The 16,812-nt window shown below is 48.5% G+C and overlaps 1 protein-coding gene across 2 annotated transcripts in view; it reads left to right on the forward strand.

Annotated features, from left to right (window-relative positions):
• Positions 1–859: 859 nt before the first annotated feature.
• The window catches only part of cblb (Cbl proto-oncogene B, E3 ubiquitin protein ligase), a 45,940-nt gene continuing 29,987 nt past the window's right edge, over positions 860–16,812 (forward strand). For both annotated transcript variants that reach the window (XM_035535954.1, XM_035535955.1), the window contains exons 1-3: positions 860–1,183; positions 1,647–1,824; positions 2,262–2,512. In XM_035535954.1, the coding sequence (XP_035391847.1) occupies positions 1,657–1,824; positions 2,262–2,512 (419 nt within the window). In that variant the 5' untranslated portion in view covers positions 860–1,183; positions 1,647–1,656. The remainder of the gene's footprint in view (positions 1,184–1,646; positions 1,825–2,261; positions 2,513–16,812) is intronic.

Here is a 16,812-nt window from a genome sequence, read left to right on the forward strand (position 1 = left end):
TTTTTCCAATTTTGAGAAAAGCCATGATTGTTCTCAACATGGCTCTCATTTGGATGAGTCAGTGAACTCTCGCTTATGGTTTCTAGCTGTACAGTGGGACTGTGCGCCATATTGAAACTAGAACACAGTTCTACTATATACTTTTGTATTACCAGTAGTATGGTGATCATTAGTTATACAGGCCTACGGATGTAAACGATATTTGTGTATAGGAGATACATTTGGCACGTACTAAGGTATTCGATAAACAAATCTAAAAATGTGCCTATTATTAGCTTATCAAGTTGATATTGTTACTTCCAACAGCTTAGCTTTTGCAGAAGTGTACCTCACAGCCTGTGACTCACACCCTCCTGCGTGTTAGTATAAAGGTAATGATAATGGACTTCTCTATAACTAAAGCAAATGCTTTCTCGGTGTTTACCTCTTCACGCAGGGAAATTAGCAAGGCTATTGCACAACATTGCTTCCACGGACTCAGTTAAATTCGCAAGACGTTTAAATATTACAGAGCAGAACAATCGGATAACAGATTCTTAAAAAATATTCAGAAATTGATTTTATCAGTCTTGAGACTGACTCATCTCCCACGTTGCTTAAAGTCACGTAAACACCACCATTAGTTTCCACTGGAAAGTTGAACGCGATTCGGCGACAGCTATTTTGCATACTAATAAATACGGAACCGCCTACGAAAAGGTTTCGCCCGCTTTTATTCGTCGCTAGCAGAATGTCAGGTAAACGCTTTTCGGTTCTCGACGGCGATTGGCGAGAAAGGCAATCCGTCACGCCGGGAGGGCGGCCCGCTATGGCGAGCCGCAGCTCGGACTCCGCCTTGGAGCGGCACACAGCCCGACGCAGCCCGGACGCCTCTTATCCAAGGCGTTTTTAAACGCGTACTGATTTTGAAACGAGCACCCAGCGACGGTGTCGGCGACCGTGGAAAACGGGATTTTTTTTTTTTTTTTTTTAATAAATACATTTCATTTCCTATTTGGGGAGAGGTTGTAGAAGAATGTATTCTGTTGACAGACCGTTGGGATAGATATGTAATAGTTTCTCTCGCATTTGCGCTGGTTTTTATTTCGTCGCGGTTTTTGTTTTGTTACTGAGACCTCCTTGCTTCGACTCAGGAACTCCGCGTTGACATTCCGTCTTTTGGCAGCTCCTCTGTTTTGCCGCAGTAAGTCTGGAGTTTGCGGACGATCCGACAGCACACTTACGCCGACAGAAACACCAAAATGCCCACAGTCATGGTTTATCTAATAACTCCTTTCCTACAGATGTTGAAGAGTTCATTGCGGCGTTGTGACTTAAAGCGATTGTATCCAATTTTTTACCGAACGCAGTTCAACTTTAAATACGTTGAACTTTTCATAGTCGACAATTAGGACACGGTGTCTGAGTGAAATTTAAGTTCAGTAGCTGTTGTTGGCCAGTTAGCTAGCTAGCTAGCTAGCTAGTTTATCTAACCTATGTTCTTCGCTGAGCTGTTTAAAAAGTAACTCGACTTCCTTTTAGGTGAAGCAGCAGGCTTCAGTGGCTGTAGCTGCGGGTTTATTTTCCCAGCCTGAGCAGTCGTTCGCTGTCGTTTTCCGCTGAAGTCGGTGTGTTTCGCACAGAGAGCTCTCGTGTCTTCCCTGTAGTGCAGAGGAAATGGCAACCGCTCTCAGTGGCCGCAGTCTCGGTGGACGTGCCCAGAACCCCCGCAAAGGTCGCATTTTGGGTATTATCGATGCCATTCAGGACGCGGTCGGACCCCCTAAGCAAGCCGCGGCAGACCGTCGGACGGTGGAGAAAACGTGGAAACTCATGGACAAAGTGGTAAGCGTCCGGACCTGTATTTACACCCCCCACTCGTGAAGACGCGGCAGCGTGTCCTCTGCTCCCTAAACTGAAGTAGTTTTCTCTAAAGCGGTTTTTGGAAAGGTTAGCAGCCTCACCGTCACCGAATGATTGCATGAAGAAAACTGGACGGCCGCACATTTACTTTGCATCTCTCGTTGAGAGTTGTAGCTTCAGGCATTAATATCTTGACTAATACGATAAACCTATTGACACAGTTAAGCGTTTGAAATTGCAGTGTGTATTTAGTTGCACATAATGTCTCCATATATCAGTGATTGGAGAAACAAGTCTGGAATGAAGAGAAATATGTCTGCAGCTTTCCAGCCTTTATGTCAGATGCCAGTGGGGACGCATTCATTTCATCATTAAGGTTTAAATGAAACGTCTGAAGTCAAGCTGTGTGTCCCGTGTAGGTGAGGCTGTGCCAGAACCCCAGGCTGCAGCTGAAGAACAGCCCTCCGTACATCCTGGACATCCTGCCGGACACGTACCAGCATCTGCGGATGATCCTGTGCAAGTACGAGGAGAGCCAGAAGCTGGCGCAGCTCAGCGAGAACGACTACTTCAAAGTCTACATCGACAGCCTGATGAAGAAGTCCAAGAGGGCTATCCGCCTCTTTAAAGAGGGCAAGGAGAGGATGTATGAGGAGCAGTCGCAGGACAGGTAAGGAGGCCACGGGCCACGGACGCGTGCTGGGTTGCCGCAGTCTCTCGCTGGGCTGCGCATGTGGGATGGAGAGGATGCCGTCGGGTCTTTTGTAGGCAGGTAAACGGAGGGGGATTTTGTGTGTGTGTGTGTGTGTGTGTGTGTGGAGCACAGTGTTCAGGTGGAGCAGTGCTGTGAAACTGCTTGTTTTGCAGGGAATGATGGAGGGGTGTGTGTGTGTGTGGGGGGGAGAGTTTATCCTACTGTCCAAGACTGTTATTCCCAGCTACTCTGCCTCATGGACATGTGTTTTGACATGGGCAGATGGTTTTCTTGAGGTAATTGTTGAGTGTTAGCATGGTTCTCAGCCTAATCCCTGGTTGAGCTTTTTTCTTCCTGACAACGACCTGCCCCTCTCTTTGAACACACTGCCAGGAACTGGGGGGGGGGGGTTGTTGAAAGGTTAGGTCACATGACACTCTTTGTGCTTGTCATTTATTCCAGTGTTTAACGATAGCAAGAGCAGCTGGTAATTGCCACAGAAGCCCCTTTCTGACAGTCAGATGGAATGAGCTCATCCATACTGGGCCAGGGGTCACACAGGTCAAACCTGTCAATGGCAGGTTTCTTCGTTTCTTAATGAGAACTCTTAATGTGTGTGCACAAAGGGCAAACACCAGGTCAGCTCATTCCTTTGTATGTGGCCCCGGCTAGTTTGTGAGGAGAGATGCTGTCCAGAGAGCTCACAGCCTGCTGATTTAGGACCTGCTCCTCTCCTAATATTATGTCTGAAGTGAAGAGGAAAATCTTAGCCTTATGGTTTCCTGACAGCCAAATGTAACATTTCCAGCATCTGGTTTAAAGTATAGCCTCTCATTTGCAATTATTTTGGCCCCTAATTATTTAGGTAACTGCTGTACGGTGTACATTTTGAGAGAGTCCTCAACATGTTTTCCAACAGCGTATTTTTAGTTGTTGGTTTATTGCCCAACATTTATGTGCGTGCGTGCGTGCGTGTGTGTGCGCGCGCGTGCGTGTGTGTGAGAGACACAATAGGAGTGGTCGGGGCCACTCTACTGCTCCTGGAAGAGCTCTTGGCAGGGGTGTTTAATTTGGCCAAATTGCCAGTTCTGTCCCTTGCACTGACCTCAGACTCCCTGCTCTCCGCAGGGAACGAGTGATTGAGAAAACAGCCATGTGCATGAAGGGGTGGGGGGTGTGTGTGGAGTGATGGAGATGAGAAAACAGGCCAGTAAAGGCCAGGTGGGGTGTGTGGGTGTGTGTGGGTGTGTGTGTGTGGGTGTGTGTGTGTATTGGGAGTTTGGTGTGATGGAGAGTAGAGGTGCTTTTGTTAGCCAGAGGACTCTGCCTGACAGGCTGTGCTGACACACTGCCGTACCCCCAGCATGTTCACAGCAGACACACGTGCTGACGGCACGCCGCTCCTGCCGTGTCTCCGCGTGTTTGCGTCTCCAGGGAGAGTCCCCCCTCTGCTGCCCCGAAGGCCCCACTGTGCGGGCCCACAGCGCATAGCGGAGGAGCGCTTTCCTCCACAAACAAAACCAGTTTGAGATCGGAGGCGTATGCGTTATGTGGCCTTGCGTGCATGAAGTCGATTACGGTAATAATGACGGAAGGTGAGCGGCGGCGTAGTGCTGGAGTGTGTGTGCCCACTGCTGTGGCTGCCGGGCTGTAGCTTGGCCCGCACATGTCTTCCATGTGCTTAAGTCATTGTGCTGTACCTCTGAGAGCAGCCATGGGGCTGGCCGCCTGCTGTAAACAGCATTACTCGCAGACAGCCTTGTGCTGGATACACACGGGGAAATACTGAATCTTTGCAGCAGAAAAGATGACTTCAAATCCAAGTGTCTTTTTTTTTAAGGGATTTTGTTTTTTCAGTCTGCATGTGTGCTGCTGGTCTCAAAATACAATATTAGCCTAGGTCAAGTCTTGACTTTCCTAATGCACCATGTTTATTGTTGTGTATAATTCTATAATTGGGCTTAAATGTTTTGTTACCTTCAGTTGGATCCAAGTGTATCAAGTTGATGTGCTCATTGGGACTATGTGTGCTATCAAGGGTACATAATTAATCACACCTAAAGCTAATTAAGTTAAGAGTTGGTCAGGGCAATGCAGTTAGCCCTGGATTTAAAATGCGTAGATCATGAAAAAAAACGCAGCCTGTTAAGGGAAAAATCTCTTACGTTTGTCATAGTTTTATTTTCTTGCTATTAGTTTTGCAGTGGGCCATAATAAGTTAATTGTGCAGTGCTTATAGTCTCTGTTGGGTGGGGGGCTTTTGTGTCTGTAGACGTTTGATGCAGTCTGCCTTGCAGCGGGGCTCAGGCCACTGCTCAGTCACGGCAAACAGCCGACGAGGTTGGAGGTTTTCCCGTGCCTGGCTGAAACGGTCTAAATGCATTAGCATCGGTCAGTAGTGTCATTAAGGGCTGACCTTGCCTCACTCGTGGACGTGGAACGTGGCCTTATCGAGCGCACACGCACGGAGCAAAGAGTGAAGTATGGGCTGTTCATGGGACGTGTCATTTCGTCCTCCTCTTTCTGTGGCTTTGACATGCTACCCTTCTGGCCACTGCTGCCGATGTCGGAGCATGAACCAGGCACAAGAGACAATCCCCTGCAGGAACACAATACCGCTGCCTAGTTCCTCATCCTCTACTACTGGTTAATCATTGAACTAATTTTACTGTGCACCTAGTCTGGTGTTCAGCTTGCAAGTCCATTGTCAGTTTTTATTTATTTTTTTATTCATATCAGATGTGTGCCTCAAAGTGTAAATACCTGGTAGCACATGTTGTTTAGTACGCAATTGCCACATAAAATAAAAAAAACAAAAACAAACCTGAAACGGTTCTGATGAGGGTGGAAAACAAGTCTGTTTTTTGAGACAGGCATAAAGTACTGAGAAATGCACGAAGGTTGCAGTGGCTTTGAGGTGAGCTCAGCGGGGGGGTGTTTAAGCTGCTGGTTAGGCTTACGCAGCCAAATAGCTGAGGTTTGGCCTTTTAAGAGGGTTAGAGATAGCAGTCACAGGCTCCACCGTGCACAGCCACTCTCACTGCAGACATGGCTAACCCGCGAAATTGAGCTCTGTGTTTACTGCTTCTGTAGATAATGGGAGGACGTGATGTCTGGTCTTCTCTGGCCTCTGTCAGCTCTGCAAGTGGAGTGCGAGGGAGGATTACACCCCCTCTGAGCCGGACCTCGCCGAGCTAATGCACTCCACCACCTGTGCAGCAATTGCTGTCGGTTGTCATGCACTTCCCTGTAAATGAAACCTGCTTCACTTTCAGCTGATTGACCGCGAGGTTGCTGCAGGTCAGGCCATTTCTTCCTGGCTTCTTGAACAGCCTGTTATTTTATTTATTTATTTATTCTCCCCCAGGTGTTTGACACCTCCCTCTCGGTGGTTTAGATAGCACCACATCACAACATCACAAATGCCCCTTTACAAGTAGGCCTACTGCATGAGTGTTCTGTAAGGTCAAGTAGAAGATCTTTTTAGTAGCTCAGTGTAGGAGCGAAAGTGTTTTTACGTACAACCACCTTTTGACTTTATCTTATCAGCCTTGAGATAACTAACCAGCACACTTTAGCACATCGCTGCGTGCTGCCGGCTCCCCGGTATATGTGCGGGCGCATGGAAAGCTGGCGTCCGGCTGTGCGGCGGGGCTCCCTGCCGTGGTGAGGTCCCAGCTCTCCTCGGGCAGAAAAACATGACACAGTTGTCGCTTGAGACCCGCCTACCTTTCGGCCCTCCTCTACCTGCTGTGGGTAAACAATGAAAGCGCAACACATTGCGGGAACGCTCGGTGCGCAACACGCCGCTTCAACTTCACCTCACTGCGTGCGAACACAGGGCCCTCCACAGGCAGAGCATGGCCGGCCAGGCCTGGACCTCCCGCAAAAAGACCTCACGCACACTTAGGAAGAACATGGCAACTCTGTAGACTAAAGGAGTAGAGTGTATATAAGTGCACTTCTTGGCCTTCGCACAGGACAGTTTCAGATGCTTTGCTGCTTCAGAGTGAACTGCAGTAATCTCTCATTGGTTAGTATTTCCAGTTTTTGTAATCATGATGGCTAGCCACTGGACAAAAGCAAATGTTTTTCATATTTGCATAAAACAAAGAAACAAGCACTTGTTTTACCCGTGTGTGTCCGTGTGTGAGACCATTTTGGTAAAGCAAAAACTCCTCCAAAATATTAACCAAATAAATCTAACTTCTTAAGATATGAGACGTCAGATATTTTCTGGGAAAGCTTTCAAAGGTATGATTTTGTAATCTTTGAGTGAAAATGTATTAAGTGATTGTTCCGCAGTGTTAATTTATATCATCTGCTGTATTTCAGAATCACTGTTGCCATGATAGATTTTAAACCTGTAGTTAGTTATTAGGCAGGACATGAAAGGCTTCAAACCTGCAGTATGTTATTAGGACAGACATTTGCGCTCCCTTTTCATGTGCATTTTATTTATGTAACATATCTGAAATTGGAGGCTACTTCAATAATGACAATCTTGCACTGAAACCCAGCAAAAAAATTAATGTAGTATTAGAATTCAGGCTTTGTGGGCCTGGGCATGCCATGCGCATCTCATTATAGACAGATGGTTTTGCATTTATTTATACAGCTATGTTCTTAATAAACTAAAATTATGTAATTTCTTTGAAATAATTAGAAGTGACATTTTAGGAGGAAACCAGCACACGCCTAGCAGCTTGGGTTCAGTCCCTTCCTGCCCTGACGATCTGCGGCACTGTGTTTGTTGTGTGCTATGTAGGCCGAGCCAGACTTGTGTATGGCGACATCCGCAAGGGGCTCCCGGCTGACTCGCAGCCTGCTTGCTGCACTGGGGGTATTTCTGAAAAACATCATGACGACCTGTCTAACAGAGCAAGGGAGAATGTAAAATATTTTACTGAATGGAAAAAAATGTCAGTGTTTTAAAAAAAACCAAAAACAAACAAAAAACCCCCGTAAACCTTCGTACATTGTGGTTTGATACTAGCTGAATGCGAGCCAGCTAACACGACTGGGGCCAACCTGCCTTGACTGCGTCTTTTGTTTTTATACGGTCGCTGGAAAATGCGTTCAAGTCACTTATTGTTTGGTGCGCTGGTGTCTGACCACCGTGCGCTTGTGTCTGACCGCTGAAGCAGAAACGAAAGTGCAGATGAGGCTGGAACAAGAAAGTGGTGGATGTGAAAGCGCACTAGTCAGTCACATGGGGAGCCCAGCCTGGCGAGTTTCCCTATGGCTGTGAGAGGAGCGAGTGCCGCAAGCCAGTGTTCAAAACCTCCCGCGCCCTTGTGATTACTGAGCACAGACCATGTAAATTATGCCCACCCAGACCACCTCTGAAAGGCTTGTTAGCTCGATCTGTTGCAGAGACTGGAACCTTAGAACCAGCGTCCTTCACGGAGGGCCACCTTCAAGTGGGGCTCCCTAAAAGCGATGCAATTCGAAGCAGATTGTGAAAAGCTGTCGCCCGAACTATCGTTTTGAACTGCATTTAACATACAAGATGCCATGCTACTCACTCCAGGTTGTTGTTGTGTGTTGTTGTTGTTTTGTGTTGTTTTGTTTTGTTTTGTTTTTTTTTCTTTTCGGGAGGGCTTTCAGGCCATGCTGCTGCTCTGATGGTCGTTAATTTGAGTTATTTACAGACCGGAGCCCCAAGGCCTTCAAAGTTCGTTGACCCCAGGAGGGATGAAAGGGAAACCATGGCCTCCCTCATCTAAGAGCCTGCTTCCCAAATGGACCCCCCCCTCCTCTGCGCACCCCACTACTCCGCCCCCCCACAGCTGCGTCTAACGCACTCACGCATGCCCCAACACAGCGAAGTTCAAACAGCGCTGGAGTAAGGGCCCGACAACCAGATGTTTCTGCCCTCTTTCCCTCCCACCAGTGATTTTTCTATCTCTTCTGTTTCTTTCATCCCTCTGTGTTTGCGAGCTGCGTGCTCTCACATGCTGAGGGCCAGGTTTTCTCTTCTCTCCTCCGTCCCGCGGCAGCGTTGGTGGTGCCGTGTTTAATGAGCCCAGGGTTGTGTTTGAATAACGCCATAATTAGCCCCCTATGCTTCCGCTGGATGGGGGGGGCACTCTTGGTGGCGTGGCGGGCGTGCTTTCCACACGCCACCCCTGAGCTTTCTGCCGGCGAGGAGCAACATGTCAGGTCAACCAGTCGAAAGGTCACCTCGTACAGGGACCAATCAGATCGCGCCCCACTGTAAAGCTCCGTGGCTGTGCTCATGACGGACATGCTGGTGACCACCGCCTTGGTCCAGATGTGAGGCCTAAAGCTGCGCGTGGTGCGGCACGTCCAGCTTGCATTGGAGGTGCAGAGGGGCGCAGGGCAAGGTGGAGGTGGGTGGAGGTGAGCTGCGGGACCTTTGCTGTGTGATCTCGTTCCAGGTGTTGGATGTGTCTGGGAGTCGAGAGAGTAAATGCAAGGTGGAGGAAAATCCAGTTACATCCTGTTTGTGTTTTCTTTCTGCTTACACACACACATACACACACGCGCCTCCTTCGAGGCATATGTAGAGAAATATATTTAAAAATATACACTTTCGCTTTCTCTCTCTCTCTCTCTCTCTCTCTCTCTCTCTGAGAGAGATATTTGGGGGGGGGAGAGACACCAGGTGGGACAGAAGGTTCAGCGGATGTCATCTGGAAAAGCTGGGACATCTATTACTTAATGTCTTGACAACATCTGGTTATCTGTCCCTCCTGTTTGCTCCACTTCTGCTCTTACATTCTTATACACATTACACATCCATTCCCTCCGCTCAAGGTGATGTTTTGGTGCGTGCGTGTGTCCCCTTTCCCATAGCAGAGTGAAATAAGTGTGCCTGAATTCGGCTCTCCGCCTGGACACGCGTCTGTCCTGATTGTCTCGCGGTGTCTCTGCTCATCCCGGCACGTCCGCACCCATTGGTGCTCTCTTACAAGACAGGCCGCAAAGCAGGTGCCATACTACGGCAGGTTCAGCCCATCCAAAGGGCAAATCAATGGCAAAGCCTGCCAGGCTGACTGAGCCTTTAGGGCATAAGTGGGAGAGGAGATGAGAACAGGCCTCTTTTTGTTTTTTCTGCTGGTGTTTCATGTCAGTGCTTGTGCTGTAGGTCGGCTGGATTCCTGCCGGCACATGTGCGGTTAGGGGCAGGGGCGCGCGGGTCCCCCAGTAGAGGGCAGGGTGGGGGTGGTATGGATGGGGCGGGAGGGGCCATGTCCTTCGTCTGGCAGCATTTCATGTACGTCCATATGTGAAGTGTCTTTGTGGCGCTGGGTCCGCTGGGAGTCTGGCTGACATGTTTGATTTATCGTGGTGGGGGTGTGTGCGCGTGCACCCCTGCTATACCTCAGTATGTCCCTCCTCCTCAGTAACCACATGAAGCAATGAGGCACTTGCCCCTCACACGCGCGCGCAAGCTCACACACCCCAGTCCGCAGAGTTCAGGCTCCACCTTATACACCGCACACACGTACATACAGACCCACACAAACAAGTGAGCTCTGTCTCACGAACTACTCTTGAGACAGAGGGCCGCAGAGAGAGCACTTCTCAGAGAGGGAGTGTGTTTTCACTTGCAGAACTTTTGAACACGTTTTTGCAACGTATATTTCAGCCTCACGCACCCCACACAGCTAATCGGCTATGTTTTACAGTTCAGAGCAATTTTGTCTAGCCAGAGCTAGTTTGTAATTTGTGTGTGTGTGTGTGTGAGAGAGAAGAGAGAGTAGTTTAAACAACCCTTCGGAGGAACCAGCTTCTTGCATGCCGTGATGACAGCGATGTTATTTGTGCGAGTTGACCTGCCTGGCTGGTGTTGTCACTGGGTGCCGACGTCTGCGGCTCCATGGAAACAGCATGGCCCTCTGGCATCATGGCTGCCTGCTCCATTAGCCTGAGATGAGCTGAACAGCAGCGCGCCTAACACTCCCCTTCCCATCACTCCCTCTGGCAGTCCCTCACGTCTTTCGTCTGCCACTCCATGACAGGTGTCACTCAGCGTGAGAGATTCTATTTAGTCTGCACACTGACAACTGCACACATACACGTTAACACACATTTATGATGTCTTTTAAGAATGATGAATGCTCTTAACTAACCTCTAACCCTAGACAAACGCGTTTCCTGCTTCAGCCCCTGAGACCATTGCAGAAGCGAAATTGTTAATTTCACTTTCAGTAATTCAACTACTTTGTTCTTTAAATCTTTTAAGAAGCCCCCAATACACCTTTAATAACTTTGCTTCTAATTGGGTTAATTAGACTGCTTTATTCCACAGATATTTTAAACCAAGTTACAGTGTGGATTGAGAATTGTGTGCTTTTCTTCTGAGCTGGAGAGCCTCGAGCTGTGTGTGCGTGCGCGCGCGCACACACACACACACAGATAAGGTCCATATTGATCTGCTATGGGTGCAGTAGGCCATAAAGAGCTTCATTACGGGAATGACGAGAGAGGCGGTGGGAGGGAGAGATTCATCCCTTCAGGGCAGGTCGGCAGGAGACCGAGCCCCTGATCCCCTGAGCCCCCCCAATCCCAGGGCCGGCTCCCGTTCGTGCTTAGCCTGCAGGCCAGGCGCCGGCGTGTAGAAGGCTCGCGTCTCGTTCGCTCTCACTCCCCAAAGCCGTCATCGCAGGAGCGGCTTGCTTTGGTAGTGCCGTGCCAGGAAGCAGGACGGAGCTGTAACCGAGTTGGCGCTCGCCACTACCATGGCCCATGTTCTTCCCTGCCTCCTCCTGTTTGTTCCCGTCATGCGCATGTAGCTCGCAGTGCATTTTAATTGCACATTGCCAAGGAAAATGCTACTCTGATCTGCTCATGCTGTGTTTGTGTCTGTGTGTGTTCTTATGGCTCATGACAGTTGCCTATTATGAGCAACAATCTGCAACCCAAAGCAAGCAAACCGCTGACCGAGTTCATTAGTATTCAGTGCCAATAAATGCAAATTCTTGTTTTCTTGCTTCAGTTCTGCTAATGTAGAAATAACTTCGCACTCAATTATTCTGCATTGCAGGCAGAAAGAAGCTTCCTCTCCCCCTGATCTGACCTGTCTGCCAATCTGAGTGCATGCAGTGATCAGCAGGAAGATCTTATCACCATGGACATAGACACTTGCACAGGAAGTAACAGGAAGTACTGTCACAGTGTCCTTTATGCTGTGGTGATATCACTTTTTTCTTTGCTGAGCTTCTCAGCAGTAGTGACACCCCACATGAACACACCCGAATCCAGAAAGCACAGCCGTCCTCTACCCAGAGTAACACAAGTGTCCCGTTACACGGAGGTGACGGATCAGGGAGAGCTGCTGGCAGTTTTAAAAGCTCTAAAAACATCTAAACCGAGCAGCAGGAACAACGTTATGAAAAAGTGAATAAAATACTGGGGTGAATGAGAGGAAGGTCAGGTTGGGGGAAACCCATCCATCTGGATCATTTTCAGAAAACGTATACACATGGGCTCACCCTGATGAAGTTGCTGAATTAGGAGGGGAAGAGATTTTGGGTGGAGAAGTTGTTCCGGTTAATATGGAGAGTGCTGGTCTGGGCTACTCGGACACTGCAGGAAAGAAAATGGCCCCCGGTGCTTGGCTCTCTGCGGCTCCACCGCACAAAACAGCCCTGACGCCCCGCCTCCGTCTCCTGTACCAGGCCGTTACCTTAGATGACCTGGACCTGTTTGCTCAAGTTTAAGTTCAGCCTTGAGCAAAACATCCTTCTGTTTGAAGTCCATTTGGAGAGTCCTTTTTTAGTTTCGGACCATGCTTTAGCCAGAGAGCCCTCGCTGAAGAGCGACGAGATTTATTTCTGAGCTACCTCATAAAGATGGTAAACTGAAGAGAACGCTCTATTAACTCGGTTAACTCTTGGTCTCGAATGCAAATTCAGAGAGCTTGACGTGTGCTCAGCAGCTTGATTATGATTTGGAAGGTGATTTGTACCGAGTCACTCTGTTAACTATAAGAGGCTGTATTTGCACATGCTTCATAAATGAGTGTTTGCCCTGCGTGGAAAGAGAGCCCATATGCCTGCGTTTCACCGAACTCGGGAGGGACCGTTGGCACGAGACCCAGGATATCTGCAGACGAAGGCAAGATTGCGAACGATGGCTTAGTTGCGCTTGGCGAGCGAGACCCAGCAGCAGACTTCTCCACCGTACTTACTGGGAAAACAGCCCTCCTACTGGTATAACCAACCTGGACATCACCCGGGAAGCCCTGATGACACATGCGCTGCTTTTATGGTCGTTCCCTACTGTGTCCACAGCCGCACATGCAGCACAGCATCGTACGGTGTGTGTGTGGCAAATCCAGAGCTCTAACTCTCATGGCCCAGGCGGGTAAAGTGCCTGTCGGTGTGCTGTGTGGATTTAAATTTTTTTTTTTTGTCCCCCTCTCGTCTCAAACTGGGCCTGCCATCGGAATTTACGGCTCTCTCGTACGTCACGCATCACATGGACGAGTGTCCAGTTCCCAAAGCCCCTGTCCACAGGTGCAGTAAAGGAAAGGAAGTCCCTCTCTGGCAGGATAACGCAGTTTCCTGTATGACTGGCCTGCCCCCAAGGCATTGCCTGTGTGTGTGTGTGTGTGTGTGTGTGTGCGCGTGTGCGTGCGCTTACACCCCCACCCCTGCGCGTTTCGTTGCAGCTCCTCGCGGTGGCCCGGGGAAGAGCAGCACTCGGAGTCTGGACTCCATCTGCCAGCCCGTGACGGGGTGGAAGTGAGCCTTGTTGTTGAGACAGCAGTTCCAGCAATAATGTGTCCATTGTATTGTTCCAGGCACAGCCAGAGCGATGGCCTGCTGTGTGTGGGCGGGGGCGTAGGTGGATGCGTGTCACTGAGCCTGTTCAGTTGGGGTTTTTTGGCGGATGAGAGCGACAGCCTCCACGTTCACTGCATCACCTGTGTTCTTTGCGGCATGGCTGCACAGCCTACATGTTGGCTGCGTTTAATTTATGGCGTCCATGGGTGAGACTCGGCAGGCTGTAGGGGATTGCTCACTGTCTTGGCCCTTTACATCTCTGCTCTCCCTCTCCGGGTGTCATGGAGATATTCATTCCTTTCTTTCTTTGACTTTTAACCTGGCTGGCTAATTGGGGAAAACCCTCCCCTGTATGTTCAGCTAACCGCGGCCGCTACAGAAGGGTGATTGTCCAGTTTGAGTGCGCTGTTCGCGTGGGGGCGATGCAGGTCCAGATTGTGGGAGCTGACAGAAGGCTGTGAATATAATTTCCAGTTAATTTCCTGCTGCTCTTCCTGTCTATGTGGGAGGGTGAAGAGCAATACTGTCTGTTCTCAGAAAATGAAGGATTACACCTCTCCCCCACCTCAATCACACACACACACACACACACCCACACCCACACACAGCCACCCATATTTTGTCCCAGTTTGTTGACTTTGAAGAGGTGAAGGTTTGACAACAGACTAAAAAGCTAAGCAACAAAAAAAACAAAAAAAAAAACAACAATGTTTTTGAACAAGTATGATAATGGACTAATCCTAGCACCCTAGTGAGAGAGAAAGCCGAGGTAAGTTTCCATAAAAGAAGTGAAGTTCGCACTAGCGCAGTCTCTCTCTCTGTGTGCGTGCGTGGCTGTGTGATTTGCATGGTACTGACAGTCCTGAATGGCTGACTGACAGCTTATTATTAAAGCATGCGCGCGCACGCACACAGATCCACACCCATACATCCAGGCGAAATAATGCTACTCTGAGCATGTGGGTGGCGGTAGGAGGGTGGGTGTGGGGGTAGGGGTGTTTTTTTTTTTTTGGTTTCCCGTCTGGACGCGTGCGTACAGACTGCAGAGATTGGTCCTCCCTCAGGCAGATAAGTGGCACTAGCTTGGGGCGGGGCAGATCCGGATGTGGATCCAACACAGGCAGACCTGCCTGCTGCTGTCCGGACCAGGCGGCCCAGGCTCACGCACGCAGGGAGAACAGCCCTCCTCACCAGAGAGCCCATCAGCCACATGCAAATACACCAGGCCATTTTGACGGGGCCCTGCATCAAGCCTGAGATTGCTCTGATTGAGTTGGGATCCACAGCAGGGCGATTATGGGCTCTGGTTTGTTTTGTTTTTGTTTGTTTGTTTGTAAAGAGAGCTCATCTGTAGTCTTATCTGATTAAAGTGTATACACATACTGTCTTATTAATGTTTTAAAAAGACACAGGAGTGTTTCCATCATCCAGTAGTAACACTGGAGAAGAATACTTGGCAGTTCACATTTTTACAATATTCAGCTCTGTGACACATGAATGTAGGTGTATCTGGGCAGTGTCAGGAATCTCACAGTTCAGTGGACTGCCATGAGTTACAGTTGCATGTGTACACACACACTCTTCTGACAGCACAGCTTGAAGAATGTTTGTTTAATTAGTGAGAGCACTTGATTCTGCAGCTAGCTGCTATTACAGTGTAGCACATGGACATTCATTATACATTCAAAATGGCAGCCGTTCGCAGTCTCCTTTAAATATTTATAAATATTTATTTGATCTTTCTGGTGATGAGGTCTGATGAACAGCCTGCTGGCTTGATTGGGGTTTGTCAGATGGTATTCTGCACAAAAGAGATTTGAATCAATAAATCCAGCCAGCAGGAATGAAGGGCTTGATCCTGCCTGTCTGTCTGCCTGTCTGTCTGCCTGCCTGTCTGTAGCTTTCACACAAGGGCTTCGAGTGGGGTCGGGGCTTACAAGACCATCGTGATCAATCAGGAAATAAGAGGTAGAGGTGGGGGGCAGGACAGGATGGGGGGAGGAGGTGGTGGGCGGTGGGAGTCCGTAGGGTTGGGGTGTTTCTAGGGCTTTAGGGGTGGGTGGGACCATGTGTGTCTGGCCCCTCCTCCCTGACGGTGCCACTGTTCTCTTCCTGCACCTCCAGGGTGGCTTCTAACCAGGCAATAGGCTGGTGAGAGAGAATTGTGCTCTGGAATGGACTGAGCCAGATATTTATCATACATGCACACAAGGATTTGTATTCAAAATATTTATTTTGGATAATGATGATACTCTTAAGGTGCACAAAAAATTTAAATTGTTTTGACGTAATTGCATAGATCTAATTCTTATTTGTTATATAGCCATATAGTTATATATTTGTGTGTGTGCGCATGCATGAGATCAGGTGCATAGGCTGAGCAGTGCTGCTCTCCCTCTGGTGTTTTTGTTGTAATGATTTGGGTTGTTGTGCAACTCTGACTTGCACTTTGCCTGTCTGGGCTCCACTGGCTAATTAGGCCAAGATTCTCTTTCTTGTTCAACACTCCTGATTTCAGAGATTGTTGGTAATTACTACCACAATGCTATTATCCTCCTCACTCTTTAGCTTGCGTATGAACAACATTCAGTTCAAATCACTTATCTTATACCCAGAGTGTAATGATAAGGGAATATTAATCTTTGGCCCATACGAATGTGCTGAAGGGATTTGCATCTTAAAAAGCTTCTCCCTGGGTGAAGACACACATTCTGATTTAATTATCTAAATACATTTCCTTTAGGCTGCATGAGGCCTAAATTTGCTCTTGCTGGGGGAAAATACTCGCGGTCTAATCAAATACTCATGGACCCAGTGCAATTCAGAGGCTCTTTGTAAATGCTCTGCATACTTAAGCAAAGATGCATTGTATCAAAGAATCTCCTCGCCGCACAGCAGTTCAGACGGCACTAGGGCAGATGAACTTTTGAGGTCAGGTTTAAGATGTCTCTTAGCATAGGTCTCGTCTGATTTCAAAGGGTCTACAGTTTGCTTTCTTCTCTGCAGCGTTCTCTTCTTACACAGACACACTGCTGTTTTTATGTAAGGCATGTCAGGCCACTAAAAGGAGTTAAGAATGCTTCTGGAGACAGTTTTGTGTGTTTTTGTTTTTTTTCTTCTAAATGCAACCACGACCCCAACATCTAGAATCAATGCGGAATGCAGGAACGAAATTGGTTTAAAAATGCCAAATTTATGTTCAGTGATGCCTGATGGTCTCTGTGCTTTCTGGGACCACGTGATACAGACGTGCACACGTTTGTTGTGGACCATCAGTGGCAGATTTTGGGTACTACTGATAGTCGCAGTGTTGTCTGTCACCTCAGCATCTTTTTGTCAGCTGTTGATTTCCATTTTATTTCACCCATTTAATCTTGTGGTTTAGGCACTTCTCAGTATAAAACCAGAAAAAGCGGCTCTGTTGGTGCCGATCTTCATTGCTCTGTGATTTCCTTGGTGACCGAGGGCTGCCTTGATTAGATCAACAGCTTTAGCCTGTCTTTTGTGCCCTCGGAC

Source organism: Electrophorus electricus, chromosome 17 (genome assembly GCF_013358815.1).
Source record: "Electrophorus electricus isolate fEleEle1 chromosome 17, fEleEle1.pri, whole genome shotgun sequence".
In the NCBI taxonomy this organism is placed as follows: domain Eukaryota; kingdom Metazoa; phylum Chordata; class Actinopteri; order Gymnotiformes; family Gymnotidae; genus Electrophorus; species Electrophorus electricus.